The 16,713-nt window shown below is 42.3% G+C and overlaps 1 protein-coding gene across 1 annotated transcript; it reads left to right on the forward strand.

Annotated features, from left to right (window-relative positions):
* The first annotated feature begins 218 nt into the window (after positions 1-218).
* ulk3 (unc-51 like kinase 3) lies at positions 219-14,997 on the forward strand. Its single transcript, XM_084347865.1, has 17 exons — positions 219-331; positions 922-1,060; positions 1,300-1,440; positions 1,542-1,662; positions 1,945-2,040; positions 2,165-2,308; positions 2,789-2,871; positions 4,788-4,943; positions 5,181-5,286; positions 5,430-5,470; positions 5,643-5,745; positions 6,288-6,352; positions 6,986-7,064; positions 8,576-8,616; positions 11,923-11,970; positions 12,111-12,174; positions 13,779-14,997. The coding sequence occupies exons 2-17, from the start codon at positions 962-964 to the stop codon at positions 13,793-13,795; spliced, it is 1,404 nt and encodes a 467-aa protein (XP_084203991.1). The 5' UTR covers positions 219-331; positions 922-961; the 3' UTR covers positions 13,796-14,997.
* The last annotated feature ends 1,716 nt before the right edge of the window (positions 14,998-16,713 follow it).

A 16,713-nucleotide genomic window follows, 5' to 3' on the forward strand; every position in this document is an offset into this window, starting at 1 on the left:
AAAGCAACATGAATGCGAAATTCCGGGGTTTTATAAACAGCCAGTGGATACCCGTAAATATATTTATTGCTTGTATTGTGATTTTCAAAGTCAGAGCAAAGCAAATGACTCGTTTGAAAATGGATTGCAATATACTTCTGAGTAGCGGTTTATATTTTGGAGGCGTCGCTTCCCATTTCCTGTCGGACGCTGCAGTACCGGAGGACCGACGCTAGGTGGCAGTAGCATATTTTCTGATACCTTGTGAGCGGCTGAGCACTGCAGTGCAGCGTGCGACCAAATCTGTCATGTAAACAGTGACTTCAGCTGGTGTGGCTTTATTAGCCTACAGGTAAGTGTCAGCTACTTTTATATGTATTTTAAAAACGTCTGAATAAACGCGGACAGGCCGAACTACTTCCGTTTTATCTTTAGCAAGCGGTTGACAAAAAACGATGCAGCTCTGCAGTGTACATGCTAACGTTAGCTAGCTATGGCTTGTAGCTAGCTGCCAAACTGATGCACAGTAAATTCAGTAAAGTAAACTCGATGTTTACAGCTTCCTTTCTTATCAAGAAGACAAGTTCATGTCAGAATAAAACTTTTAACGAGCATGACTGCAATTCGGCGCGATACATGCAGCGACAGTACAACTTAAAACTTTGAATTCAACAGAAAAAGAGGCGAAAAACATGCTGCAATAAACTAGATAGATGATTGACAGTACAGAAGTGAAATGATTCACGTGTCTTGTCAACTGTTTAAAGTGGAATGGTGTAGATAGGCTGACCTTTAACTATCAGGTGCCTTTGTTATAAAGCAAGACAAGACAGGTACTCAAAGGATAGCAACACTAGTCTTCAGCTACCTCTGAGCTCCATGTAGAAGGTGAAAAACAGGCTACTCATGTGGTTTCAACAGCATATTGATGTGTCATTCCAGCCCAGACCTACAAGGGAAATTTGATGTTGCCGTCGTCACCATGGCCTCCAGCTTTGCTCCACCAAAACTGGCTGACTTCATCCTCACAGAGAGGCTGGGCAGTGGCACCTATGCTACAGTCTACAAAGCCTACAGAAAGGTGAGTTTGTGGTGGAGTCGAGGGGAAACATCAGAGAAGTCTCAAAATGTATGTTTGATTTCAAGGTTCAACTCAGGTTACATGAAAACTACTTGACTTTGCTCACAGTACTTAATGACTACTACACTAATGAATGTGAAAGAGAAATTAGTGCTCACATTGGTATTATAAGTTCAGTCTGGTTTTTGTTTAAACTGAAAGTGAAAGTTGAAGGTTAGTTAATGACTGTGTCATTGCAGGGCGACAGCAGAGAGGTGGTGGCAGTGAAGGTGGTTGCAAAAAAGAGTCTTAACAAGGCATCAACAGAAAACCTGCTCACGGAGATTGAAATGCTCAAGACGATGCGTCACCCTCATATAGTCCAGCTAAAAGACTTTCAGGTAAGCTTATTTATAGCTTTTAAATTTGAATTTTGAAAAAAAAAGCTTCCTCGGTCTTGCTTTTAATCTTTCCCTCCGTCTGAATGCTTCTCTTTCATCAGTGGGATGCTGAGAATATTTATCTGATCCTGGAGTGGTGTTCTGGTGGAGATCTCTCCCGCTTCATTCGCAGTCGCAGGATTTTGCCTGAGAGGGTGGCCCGACGCTTCCTGCAACAGATAGGTCAGTCATTACCTTATATCAAAGCATCTGAGGACAACTTAGTCTTATTGATTTTTTTTTTGTTTCTAGGGAGTTTCAACACTTTTTTTATGGCCAAGCAAACATGTACATTGTCTGGAAAAATTGGTAGAACTCAGTTTTATGTTAGAAATACATACATATCATTATTGAATAAAAGTTTCTGCTCAGTTCAAACTTATGGACTGCATGGTGTGTGCTGAATTTAGTAATACTGTGTTTCTTTCATCTTTATCTTGTTTGTATGTGTGTCTGTACAAACAGCCTGCGCCCTCCAATTTCTTAACGAGAGAAACATCTCACACCTGGACTTGAAACCCCAGAATATTCTGCTCAGCGGCTCTGTCCTCAAACTAGCAGGTGATCACATGTCCACAACCAGTCAAACAATCAAGCAAACACATATGAATTTTGCATGTGGGTGAGACATTGTCATGTTTTTGTGCTGTGTTCTGTTGTTATTTACATTCTGATTTGCTCTCAGATTTTGGTTTTGCCCAGTACATGTCACCATGGGATGAGCAGAGTGCCCTGAGAGGTTCTCCTCTTTACATGGCTCCTGAGATGGTGTGCCGACGCCAGTATGACTCCAGGGTAGATCTCTGGTCGGTAGGAGTCATTCTTTACGGTGAGTACTTTGTGTTCACCGTGTCATCTTTATTGAGTGCTGATGCCCTCCACATGAATTACACACTGCCTCAGACAATTCTTAAATTGTATTGCTGCTTCATGATGTATTCAGGTGACCGAAATGTGTTCAGAATCTGGTGTAGCTACATGTTGCTCTGTGTAGCGTGATTCCCTCTTATTAATATTTTCTATAAATAAAAGGCTTATCAGTTGACTGGCCATGGCACTCAGTAGGCCACAAACAAAACTGGGCCATTAATCATAAAACGACAGCTTGGTTCGCTCCCTTTCTAGTGGTGGAAAGTAATTCATAATGGAAAGAGCTCTTGTCACTGTCAGGCATGTAATTTGCAGATTGTTGGCAAAAATTTTGAGGCATGCATACCCTCGATGCAGAGTAGGTGCATTACTTTTCATTGTAAATATATATAGTAATCGCTGTTAATGATCCTTTTTAACATTGTTTGTGTGTCTGTAGAGGCACTGTTTGGACGAGCACCATTTGCATCGAGGTCATACACTGAATTGGAGGAGAAGATCCGGAGTAACCAACCTATTGAGGTAAGCTCTGAGCAACAAATGAGTTCCTCATTAGTGAATTGCCAGACTGAGACAGTTGGCAATCCTGCTGAAAAATACGAATGACTCACTGACTGCTCGCACTGGTGCTCTAAAATAGTGTTTCATTGTGTTACATATTTGTCATTTGATGAAAGCACATTTCAGGCTGCTCCCAATTTCAAATACTGTATTATGACTAGAGCAGGGGTCAGTTACTTTAACTATACATTGCAAGTCCTCCCTGTTTTTGTGAAAATGTACAAAATAAAAATGAGCTTACTTTGATAATAAATAAAACAGAACGGAAGCATAGAGTTGAGAATAGTAAAAATAAAAAGAAACACGGGACAGTTTCAATTACATTTGGACTAAAGTCCACTTTAAGTGTGAGGAAATCCTTCTTCTTTTTCAATCAACCATCAGACTTAAATCATAAAACACAACAATATCAGCTCACAGTCATTCAATTCAATGACAAAACCACAACTTGATAGATCAGATACAATTTTGTGTGTGGAGGCTACACATTTTTACTGTCAGAGAATGTAAGAATCACTGTAGGCCTAAAATAGTGATGATGATAAAAAAAAAATACATTATTCATTTCCATGTAAAATGCCAAAGCCACAGGGAGCCACTGCAGAGGGACAAAAGAGCCGCATGCAGCTCCAGAGCCGCAGGAGGCTGAACCCGAGTCTAGAGTAACGACATCCTGTGAAGCAGCAGTGATTTTTCTTTTTTTACATTAGTTGCTTTTTAGGAAAATGGCTAGATGCCACTGCAACAAAAGCCATTGCATGAAGTGCTATATTTCATTCAGTGATTGTTTGAGTAACAGTAACACTACAGTACCACAACATGTCAGGGTGTCATCATTTTTCAAAATAAAAGTAGATTAAATCATCCAAATATACAAACACACATCACGTTACCTGGGAATAAGAGAACTTAAGAGAAATATTGAGTAGTCTTTAATGGCTGAAGTCACCACTGACTAGAAGCCAAAATGCAAGAATTAAAAACATTAAACTTCTTGTTAAATGTATGTTCTACCCTGCAGTCGTCCCCTCTAGAAAGCAAAGTGTGAATCACTTAGTGTGTCATTGATTATGTCCCTGTAACAGCATATAAAGAAAACACATTACTGCTGATTATTGGGGTGGTTCGTCACTGTATTTGTTACCATTTACCATTAAACCACTAGATGGCATGCTTCAGCCCTGCACCCTTATCCCACTCAGGGAGCTCAAACAGTGGACAAGTAATGACATAATGCTCATCTCCAGTTTACTTTCTAAAATGTAAAGGAACAATCTTGGACACAAACGGATACATTTTCAAATTTTTCTAAACATGCCAATATGATAAATTCAGTTATGACCCTTTAATAAAAACAAACTGGTAATGTCTCATCTGTAATTCAGCCTTTTTAATGGTCTCCTGTATGTGTAGAAAGACCATAATAAACATGGTTTAAAATGCTAATTAGATTAGAGTTTTGGTCTTGAGGTAAATCTGTTGTAATTAAACAATTACTGATGTTCGGCACTTAAAAGTCATTGCTGTGTCTCTGTCCTGATTCGCCCACTGCACACACACACACACACACACACACACACAAACACACACCAAATGTTAATTACCACACAGTGACAATAAAGGGTAACAGTACTTTTAATGATGGAGGGCTTTCAGAACACTTGAATTCTTGTGTCAGACACTGGTCCTGAGCTCAATGGATTGCATTAGTTTGTGGTCCATTACCCGGGGATTCACATCGAGAGTTTTAAGGTCATCTTTTGATGAAAAGTAGTGATGTGAAACTGGAAGGTCTCTGGCAACAATCTGCTGTCCCTTTCCCTTGGATTGTCCTGTGGATCGAGTGTAACATAATAAGGTCGTGTTTTGTGCATCAGCTCCCTCCCGGGGCCAGGGTATCCAAGGACTGCAGAGACCTTCTGTTGCGGCTGCTGGAGAGAAATCCAGATGTCCGGATCACCTTTGCAGAGTTCTTCACCCACCCTTTTGTGGATTTGGAGCACATGCCGAGCGCAGAGAGCCTAGTGAGAGCGGTAAGAGAAGAAAGGGGAAATATGCGCTAGCATGTGTGTGTGTGTGTGTGTCTACCCTAGATGACCATGAATAATGCGTGTGTGATTGACTGAGCACATGTACACATGTGCTTGGTAGGTTTGTGCTCATGCCTGCCCCACATGTGCCTTCACGCATGACTCTGCACGCATGCATAAGCAATGGAGAGCCGCAGCAGTTTGCATTCAGTGATGCCAGTTCCCATCTCCTCTTTTCAGAAAGGACTGGTCCTCCGGGCCGTTCAGAAGGACCAGGAAGGGGAGAGGTCCGCTGCTCTCTCCCTTTACTGCAGTGCCCTTGAGCACTTTGTCCCCGCTATTCACTGTGAGAGCAACAACCACACTCATATCCTGTCTGTGGCTTAAGCCGCCTTAACAATGCACCGCCTTTGTTCCAGCGCAATAAACTAGGCAAAGTAAACGCACTTAATGTAAAACCAAAACACCTCTTCTCTCCCTCCTCTGCAGTCGAGACGGACCGACAACGTAAAGATGCCCTCAGGCTGAAGGTAGGCCTGAAAACACTTTACTTTCTATTTTCAGTTGCTGTCTTTTTTTTAATACTCTAGTGACTTTCACTTGGAATGAATTCTCCTCTATGAATACCATATGGTGGGGATGGAGAGCATATGGCGTAGTTGACATGATTAAGTTGAGTCAATGTAAGAGGACTTCCCACAGGTCAGCCAGTATGTGTCCAGAGCCGAGGAGCTGAAAGCCTTGGTGGCCTCAGACAACAGACTGAGCTTTGAGGAGGCCCGGACCTCCAGGGATGTCCTCCGAGGTAATGAACCCAGCTCAGTGCAGAGGCAGGCCCGCTGTATGTCAGCAATAGCCTCGCCTGGTGAGGTGTATGACAGGGCAACTCAAAGTAAAGCGGTGTGTGTTTTTGAACTTGGTTTTAATCAAATACATTAAACATTAATACAGATCCAGTATTTTCCCCATCTGGTTATTATTCTTGTAATGGAAAATTGCATGAAACTGCTGTACATAAGAAAGTAAAGATGTTTTATTCTTTCTACTTCTTCTTTAATGATCCCTGTGAGGGGAAAACTTAATTTCCTTCCCCCTGCCTCAGAGGTCAGCTACAGAATGGCAGCTCTGGGCCTCTGAAGGATTTTGTATTTTGCTCAAGGACACTTGTGCTCAATTACCCCGGAAATAAATATTATGAAATCTTAAGTATCTTAAGTCTACAATACTGGAGTGTACAGTTGCAGGATGGGACATGATGATTACAAAATGCAATGCATCTTTTTTTTTGGTATGTTTAGACTGAGAGACAGCAGTAAAATAGTGATTTCTGTTTTCTTCCCACTCAAGAAATGTCTCGAGACCAACCGCGACTCCTGGCTGCGCTGGAGCTGGCCTCGACTGCCACCGCTAAGGTATGAAGGGGTCACTGCTCGATGATGAAGAGATGGAAATAAAAGCAGGGTGAAACAGACGTAATACAACAGAGATACACAAACACAAAGCAAGACACAAATCAAAACCGCATCTTTTAAGCTCACTGGTGAACCAAAAACATCTGTTTTTCTGTGTTGCTGGTCTGATAATGTGTCAGCTGTACAGACTTTTTTATTTTTGTGTGTCTCTGCTGTATACAGCCTAAAATAAGTAAAATAAGGAATAATAAATAAACACATTTTGCTTACAGAGTAGACCAAGAGTTGCAAGCTAACTCCCACACACTGTCTAACAAAATTTGCAATACTTCAGTACTAGACCTTCATCGGGCAGGGTTCATCTGTTTGCCTGATGAAGGATTAATAACCAAACATCACAAATAAATGTATTTCTGCAAGTTAAACAGTTTGCGGGTTTGCTCGCAGCTCTTGGTGTACTCGTCCCTCTCCTACGCTCCTGGCTCATAAAATAGATGTGCTAAGAATTTTTCTGTTTTGAAAGCTAACAAGTGAAATAACTGAACTGTGCAAAGTACCAGGGTGGCCCAAGTGGCTCAGCAGCCAGATATAAAGAACTAGTTGTTTTGCCTCATTTTCAATGTTTCATTACAGGAGGAGAGTGGATTGGATGATCATGAGGTTCTGGATGTGTACCAACAGTGCCTCGGAGAGCTTCTGTTGGCGCTGGCAGGTAGATAAACTCTTTTCTTTCCAGCCAAGATGGCTTTGCTCAATTATCCTGTGTTACCGCTGTTGGCGACTGAACCACTGGACTCCAAGGTTTAAGTGCCTTGCTCGAGGACATCTGGCAGTAGTGGGTGACTGAGGAAGAAATTCAAACCTTATTGTAGTCCCACATCAGATACTTCTAATGTATTCACCTCAGCAGCTGTGAGTGTTTACACACATTTGTTGCTAAACAGTGAAAGAAAGTTTGTTCTGTTTGCTGCAGAATAACAAAAAGTCATTCATAAAAGCAGATGGGCATAAAAGGCACATAAAGTGTCTGAGAGAGTGGATACAATGAGCAGGCTGTGAGAGAAATTAATTCAAAGTTGAGGGAACAGCCAGAACCTGAGACAGGTCAAGAAGTGGCTGAACAAAGACAATGATTCTCAAGGGAAAGACTGGAAAAGTGACAAAAATGACTTGGACAGAGAGTAAAGATGTAGAGATACTTAAAGCGAGACGTAACTGGAAACAGAAAAGAGAAACTTTGAGGGAGATCGATATAAAAAAGAGTCTGAAAGGGATGGAAAACAACTTGGAGAAAGTGATTTAGAAAGAGTTAAAGACGAACTGACAGAGACAGAGTGAAGCAATAGACTTGGAGAGAGACGGGGACACTTAATAAGCGACAGACAGACAAACAGACAGAGGAACTACAGAAGAGACTCCAGCGACTCCCTCTGCGGCCTGGCGTCCATTAGGCCCGGCTCATGAGCTCATCTGGAAGATCGGCCTAATGGAAGAGGTGGGATAGAGTGATCCAGATGTGGCTTTGAGCCGCGATCAGACCCGGTGCCAGCACCCTGTGTGTGGTATGAGGGCCCGGGCCATCTGCTTCCCATTCAGACAGCACACTTCGCTTCTTTGTGTTATTACGCACTAGAATCAAATGAAAACTATTAACAAGTGCTCTAATCATCCAGATATTGAAAAATTCGCCGAGGACAAAAACACAGCTAACGGTTACATTTACTGTTTATGTCGGTGCTTTTTTACACGTGTTAAGCAGAACTTCTTCTCGTCATCGGATCAATAGTGTACAATGTACCGGTCCAACTAATCCCATGCCATCCTAACCAGCCTCCCTCTGCAGTGTCAGGGAGCCACGTTGTGTGGCACAGCAGACACCACCAGAGGGATTGTGGGGAGAAAACATTGGTTCTTTGTTTGGCTAAGAGCTCTTTGTTGCACAGCCTCCCTACATGCCTTGCCACCAGAGAGCTCTCCACCTCCTCCTCCTCCTCCTCCTCCTCCTCTCTGTCACTCTCGCCTCCAGGACGACTCACTGTGAAAACACTGGCCTACATTAGAACCATTTCCACCCTTGCGCCTCCAGTCGACATGCTTGCGAAATCCAATCTAGTAGTTGACCTCTTCTTGAACAAACAAGGTGATGAGGTAGTGGACTTTTCTTTTTTTTTTCCCCTGTCCTCATTATTCTCTATCTTTTTTTTTCTCTTTCTCGTGAGCCAGCCGAGCCCCAGGGCCGCAGGAAAGAGCTGCTCCACAGTGAGGTGAGTAGACGAGGGAGGGCTTCTGGTTGAGTGCTCACGGTAGGAACGACTATCTGTCACCTCCAACTAGCCCTCAGCTGATCACCTACTGTAGCACAGTGGCACTCCATCACATGACCCACGAGCCTCTTTCCAGCACTCACATGTGTATGTTTTTAGTGGTGAAGGCCAAATAACACAATCCATCACCTATAGCACTGTTACATACAAATAAATCACTGTCCACTTTATAATTGGATACTTAAAGCAGCTATAATATTTTTTCTTTCTATCAACAAGGGCTCACATGAACACTTGTATGGGAAAAGATTGTTTTTATAGCATCTTTCAGCTCATTTGTTTGGTTTTACAGTCAACAACTTTTTACTTTCACTGCTCTCATTAGCATTGTTTTCAGCTGAAGCAGGCAGCGCTTTTTTAGCAAAATAGCTTTACAAACCAACTGTACACTACCCGCATAGCAGCAAATGACAGACAGACAAAGTTAGCGACTTGTTGGTGAACATAGCGCAGCATTTAGCAGCTAAATAGCCAGATATTTACCTCAGGAGTTGGACGAAACCAAAAAAAAGGGCTAAATCGATCGGCGTTTAAATATTTCTCCTTCGGTCTTTGTTCAAGCAGCACTCAAACATCATTCAGTTGGTGTTTAGTTTGAAGGATAAGATGAGATGGAAGTTTGTTAATCCTGAAGGAAATTGTTGTGCCAGAGATTGCTACAAAAATATACAGTATAATAGAAAACAAAACAAAAACAACCAGCGGGTTCCCGAGTCAGGGTCACACACTGGGTCCAGTTTAAGACAGAACAGAGTTTTAAATATGAGTGAAACATACAAAAAGTAAAAGATATAAAAGACACTCGGACAAAAAGCAAAGGCAAACTCATGCACTGCCAATGGGAAGGGAGTTTGTGGCTTTTGAGTTCCAATCAATGAATTAAATAAATGATAGCAATAATAATCAACTTTAATAAAAACCAACAAAGACTGCCGTCGACCTTCTCTTGTCTTATTGCACTAATGAGACCTTTGTAGACGACATACATGCTTTTGGACACCAGCCCGAACATACTTACGTAAACCCGACATTTTGATGGTCTGCTACATTCGCTGGCTCTGACTTTCTGGAAACAACATCCTGAATACTTTGCATTGATATTAAACGTCGACAAACACATGCAAAGGACGTGTGCGAGTCTATTATTAATTCTCGGAGCTCTTGTGTTTTTGTGCATTGTTTAGCCAGCAACCGAGCCAACAAACAGACAACAGTATTTCACCAACAAACCCCAGAAGGGGGGGGGGAGGGGGTTTGAGAGGGCCTCATAGACCTCCCCATTTGAAGTTTTATGGGTGCTTGTCTTAAGTAAATTCAGATGCGGCTGTAATAATCTAACACAGCATTAGAGAGGCGGGGGTGGGGGATACGATCGAAAGCATGTGTGTATGTGAGAACCCAAAGAGCCAACACATGCTGCCATGACTGGCTGCCATGTGCGTTCATATCTACTGTAGAGCCCTCTTTCAAAAACTGTAATTCAATACCCCGGCTCCTCGTTGGCTTTGATCTATCGGGTGTTGTTCATGTTCTGTCATCATGACTGAAATACGTGAGGTCACGCTGACCTGTGACCTGTGTTTCACTACCTGTACCTGTAAAACTCTGCAAGTTATCAATAAGTCCCATGAATCATCCTCACCCGGGCAGATTTCCTCATTTCCTTTATTGTGCTTGACTTACTGATTAAAGGGATTGGTGATGAAAGTGCTGTGGCTAACTGAGGTTGGGGTCAGGGCTGAATCCTGAAAACCTGTGGTCAGAATGAGTATTTACTGCAACAGACTGATGTTTTAAAGGGAAATTATGAAGCCATCAGTTTAGGTCTCCCATGATTACGACCCTCAGATGTTACTGCAGCGATACCCACGAGGCCTTGCTGTGTGCTGTGACCTAGTGGTGATACAACTAGGTATGAGGTGCAGCCAAAAACCTTGACGATCACCAGAGGACTGATTACCACAGTAAAGAGCAGCCTCAAGCATCTGATGACAGCAGTTACTGCGAGCACATGTGCACCATATGAAATGTTTTCATAAAGTAACAGAAAGAGCAAGAAGCACATCAGCAGAGCCGATCGGTTTAATCTGATTTTAACAGGGAGTTTATGTCTCCACGCATCTTAAACTCATTTTGTTTCCTGCTGCAAAAAGACGCCGCAGTTTACAGTAAACAAGCACACAGCTCAGAAAACACATCTGGTTATTCAAAGATCTAAACAAAAGGGAAAATTTGCATCATCCTCTGATTAAACGCCAGAAGCCCTGGAAGTGATTTTTAATGATAAAGCCTCGCCTGCAACTATTTGTTTTTTTTAATGCCATTATCTTTAGATCAGAAGTAAAATATTTCATTATCTGGAGAAAACAAGCTTTTATATCTTGAGATAATAAACCTGTTATGATGAGAAACAAAAGGTTGTTTCCTCTTATTACCAACAATGTTTATCAGAGGTCACATCAGACTTTATTTCAGTCAATGTCAAACACAGCCGGAGATTGTATCGTCTTTCTGTTGGAGATAAAATTCAGATCAGTCATTCAAGGAGAAGTCGTTTGTCTTGTGATACATAAGATCATTAATTAGAAATTAGAAATCGGCTGAGAGATAATGAGATGAATGAACCTGATATCATGAGAAAAAGAGATAACGAGGCATTGAGAAAATAATTACAGCCGGTCTTGGTTTGTACGTAATATTTATTTACTTCTTTAAAACAGTTTGACCTTTTTTAAATTCCCACTAAAAAACACTGATCCCTCTTTATAGTTAGCTTAAAATGCACGGTGGTCATAGTAATCTCCCATCAATTCAAAAACCTTTATTGGCACTTAACTTTCTTTCATGCTCTCAGTGACGATGCCAACATGCAGGTATAATGATGACCGTGCTCATCCATTAGTTTAGTGTGCAGCTAATAAAGACTGAAAACAAAGTGAAGCTGAGGCTGATGGGAATCTCATTAGTTTTGCGTGTATTTGGTCAAATTTTAGCTAATAATGATGCTAAATGAAAAGTTAAGGGATCAAAAAAATGTCATTGCAATCCATCCAAAAGGATCATTTCACAAAAACAATGTCTACATGGTCCATCTGAGATATGTCAGCCCGGACCAAAATGGCGGGCCGACCAGGCTTAGAAACATCAGCAGAACAATCAGTATATCACCAAAGTGCTGTATGAGAGCGTGTTTGTGTTCAAACTGAAAATTGTAATTACATGTGTTGCAATTTTATCTCTCACTAGATTAAAAGTCTCATGAGCAGAGCTGAATACATCAAGAAGAACATCAAGGTAAGCATGAAGTCTTTCCACATCTTCAGTTATATGTTCACTTCTAAATGGCTGGAACCTAAAACTTTTTTGTCCCTATATCTGTATTTGTTGTTCATGTTGTGCTGTTTGTTTATGTACTACTTTACTTTATTTCTCAGATGCAGGAGACTCAGAGGGACGTGTCTCTGGATCGAGAACCTCTTGCAGACTCCGTCAGAAGCTGTGAGTATCCTTGCTGGTCTACTTTTTTGAAAGCTTTTCTTTTGAGAACCTTGCAGCCAGGCTGATAAGTGACTTTATGGAGGTTTTGTTATGGGCTTAACCGAGAATAGCCGCCTAAAGATGTAATGAAATGTCTTTTCATTAAAGGGTTTTTTTTTTTCTCCAACCAGTAAAATATGAGCCATTCTCTTGCTGCGCTGGCCACCCCGCAGGACTGTCTGGCTCTTTGATTTCATTCCAGTGGAGCCCTGGGCCGCTCTGTCCTCTGCCCTCTTGTAAAGCCTACCTTGTGAAAATGAGACTTGGTGCTAGCAAAGAGTTGCCCTCCTAACACACAAACGCCAGAAATAACGAGAGCACACACACACACAAACTTCATTCCTCTCCCAGACTCACATGTAACACATAACATTTAATATACTGGAACGTATCTGTTTGAATACTATAGTAATATATTATTAATGTAGGTTACATTTTAATATATATGAACATCCCGAGCTCTAACCGATATACCTACAGCCTAATTCCTAGTATTTTCTAGGCTGAGCTCCTGGATGGATAGTGGATACCTAAAGCCGAGACAATATCCTGTCCTCAGCAAGAAATTCCTGGGGAATTATGAATAAAAAAAAAAAAAATCTTGGGGATGGGGGAAGGGCACCAGTGACTCTGGAGGGCTGCTCAAGTTACATGAAGAACGTGGCTTCATACTCTGCTGCTGTTATTTTAATAAAACCACTCCGCAGTCAGCCACGCTAGCTGGCACCGGTCCAACAGCAACTGTACGAGAGAGGGTCGCAGCAACGCCCAAGTCTGTCTGCTGACCTTAGACTACACCAAAACAAGCAGCAGAGTTCTGCTGAGCACCATCACGCTGTAACCCACACGCTTGTTGTCCCCCTGAACACCAAACCCTTACAGACGTAGATTAACATCAGTGAGAGGGCCTGATAGGTTGTTTCATGGTGGTAAAGTGCAGCGCTCATACTTTACATTATGTTGTAAATGCTGTTGGTGCATTTTTCGTAATCTGCGTATAGTTAGTGAAGTTTTTCATTTCAAACTAGGCGTTATCAGTCGATTGCGTTGACGTAACCACGGCGGTTATGAAGTAGAGCATGGGTTTAGTCAGCAGAGGTACAGGTACCGGTGTTGGGCACAGATTATTCAGTGTGTGAGGGGTTTAGATCCAGTTCACCCCGATAATATGCATGTTTCATATGGCCATTAAACACGGCCAGACAGACAGAGATTCCTTTCCTTATAGTTAAATGTAGTGAGTAAACCACGTGATTGACAGGCTGGATGCTAGTATATACATATTAGAAGGTTTAAAAGGAGCCAACACAACAACTTGTATATTTATTATACTGATTATATACAATTTTGAGAAAGATTTCACTTTCCTTTAAACTTTAAAGTGTCCAAAACAAATGTGTAAACTATGATTCTGTGTAATCCTGATGGCAGCAGCAGACAGGCGGTCTTTGTGGATGACTGATGGCGTTGCTTGCCTTTTATTATTTGAAATGCAGTCGGAGATTAGTGTTGCAGTCTCGGAAAAAGTGAAACCTAACGCACATCAATCATTTCTGTTTTCTCAGCGTGCTGTTTGCAGTAAGCTCCACGGCCACCGTGGGAACCGGCTGTCACGCCCCGACAGGGCATCAGACTGCCTGTCAGTGTTCAGCTCGGACACAGAGCCTTCACCTCACCGGGGTTTCTGCTCGGGGGCCAAATCAAACCTGCATCACACCTCACTCTAACCAACTCAGAGCGCTGTCCGGGTGGGATATTACAGCTGCCAGCCAAGTGTGGTCAATGTTCTGGTTGTTACTGGAAGGTTGATGATTTGGCAGCCTGAGAACTTTGTGTTTATTCTTTCTCAGCAAAAAAAAAAAAAAGGAAAAGAAACATCGAAATACTGAAAGTAGCTCTTGAATTTTGGATTTGCACACGGGTGAATGTGAAAGTTAGTTCCCTGCTCCTTACACTGCCTCAAATCCCTCCTCCTGACACACCATTCATATGTAAATGCCGGACAGCTTGTATGACAATACCACACTGTCATGGTAAACGAGTTAAACTGAGACTGTCGCATGTTTTGCAGCAAAACATTCAACAGTATCGCAACAGCTCAAGAACTGTGAAAACCTGAAAATACAATTAAATGGGAACGAACGGCGACACGAAGAAGCATCACATCAGTTTTGAACTGTAGTATTAAATAAATTATATCGAGGCCTCTGCAAACATGCACATTCTCCCTCTGCCCCCCTTCCCACTGCCTTTACTGTGGGTCAACCGCAGCCTCACCATGCTCTCTCCGCTGATGGAGCCCTCTCCACCACTATGAGGGGAAAACTGGAGAGGTGCGGCCTCTGCCTTATTTACACTAGACTCGCATTTTCTTAGGTTTGGCACTGGCTGGGTATCTGAGGGATACAGTGAGCTGTGGCGCTCAAGCAAAGCCTTCATAACGGGGCCTCTGTGAAACGGTAAAAAGCTTAATAGTCGGTGGCAGGCTGATAATCCTCGCTGTTGTAGGTCTGCACAGACTGTTTTGATTCCAAACAGGTAAAAGCGCTTGAATACTCCAAAAGGGAGCTTTACTTTGTGAATATACAGTAGATCTGCTGGAGAAAGGACCTGAAACAGGAGTTAAAAGAGGATAATTATCATATAAATATGTATGCTGGCAAGATGTCCACACTGCTGTGTTGTTTTATTTTTTATTTGAATGTTTATACAGCTGTGATTTTTATATTTCATGTATTTATTAAATGAGAAATTTAGCGGGAAATAAAATGGTAATCTCTGAAATCTGTGTAGTCTGGACGTTTTGTCAGCGGCACACGGCAAACGCTCTTCTTTTCAGGACCTTTTGTGAGAGATTTATGTGCCGCTGTGGGAGCACCGCTGCTGGTCCTCGGCCATCGTCATCATCTGGAAGGCCGCTCTGCAGGAACAGCTGGCTCGCGTCCACAAGGGGAGGAGAGAGGAAGCGTGCATGGGAAAGTAAGGACATTGGATAATTACACGATTCATATAGAAGTCTCAAAAATGTGGATGCTGAATTTGAAAATTCCCAGAGCTCAAAAATACACAAAGAAATGATTACAAGTAAATTATCCTTCTTCCGTTGATTGCCCACGTCTCCTCTGCCATGCATGATAGATTCCAGCTCTTTTTACAAGAATAGGATTGGTGCACGACGGCGTCTGCACTCATTGCAGGTTTTTTCCACAGGAGAGAAAAGTAACCTGAAGTGTAAATTAAGCTTTTCAAAAAGCTGGACCGTTTTAGAAAGATGGAGGAACACTGGATTAGTGCCACCTGTGAAAACAGTTGTGGTACTGGAGCTTGTCCAAGTCTGAGAAAATAACCTTGATGATGTCATAGTCGGGGTGGGATATTGAGATATCTACAGGAGTAAGCATGCTAAAGCAGCTCGCCCCGGCCAGTACCGGTCTGACATTCCTGTGCTAGTGGTGTAAACAACAGCACTCCTCTGGTGCTCTGAGCATCCAGTCTGGACCACTAGATGCACGGCTACCTGAGCTAACAGCAGCTACAGTTAGCAGTTAATCTTGTGATACGCTGCCCCCCCTCATTTGTTTTGAGTATGAATTCAACAGGCAGTCGTTTCTTACATATTGCACCTTGTAATTATGGATCATTACAAATACATTGTTTTAAAAGAAGCAAGTACACAGTGACAAAAAGTAAATCATGTATAGAAATCTTATATCAATCATATCAAAGTCCTCTGAATCGCACAAATTCAGAACAGAAAGCCTGTGTTTTGGAGTTTGACAGATGTGGATGTTAGTCTGGCAGTTGTCTACTGAAAGATGCATTATGGGAAATGTAGGAAATGGTGTTTTGGGAGTTTAACCTAGGAGTTAAAAGTCAGAATATCTCAACCTCTGCTGCTTAGATTTCTAATCTTTGTTTCTTTTCTTTTTTAAATCTGTTTCTCATGATTCCCTCAACTTTATGGAGGTGCAGGACTAAAACCGTCTGGAGCAGCTCTTTAACATAATGACTCAAAAGATGTTAAAATCTTTGGAAAGTCCTCAATGAACTCGGGGAAACTAGCTAGCTCTCTTAAAAGCCGTGAAATACAGAGCGCGGCTGAGGTTGCTTCAGGTTTAACAAGTGGTTTTCAGATCTGCCCAGGACTCACAGTAATGTTTGCTTTCTGCCCTACCAGCTGGTTAATCACATTCACCTGGCACGCCAGGTGTAAATCACTCCCAGACTGTATGGTTAGAACAGAGAGCAGCGTGGCCCCCCGAGTCCCGGAGCAACAGGATGGAGAACCACCGGGTGCTGCGTTTGTGGCTGCGGAGGAGGGGGGGGGGGGCTCTAATTGGCTTACGTAGCCCGTGGTGTTGGCTCGGCTTCATCGCTTTAATCATGACACGAGCACGTCGCTGCCAGGAAAACTGTGGATGCAATTTTGACCCTTGTGCTAGCTTTGTTGCTTGTTTGTGGGAGTTCTGCCAATTTATATTACCCCCTTAAAAAAATGCA

Source organism: Pagrus pagrus (genome assembly GCF_965226575.1).
Source record: "Pagrus pagrus genome assembly, chromosome: 1".
Taxonomy (NCBI): domain Eukaryota; kingdom Metazoa; phylum Chordata; class Actinopteri; order Spariformes; family Sparidae; genus Pagrus; species Pagrus pagrus.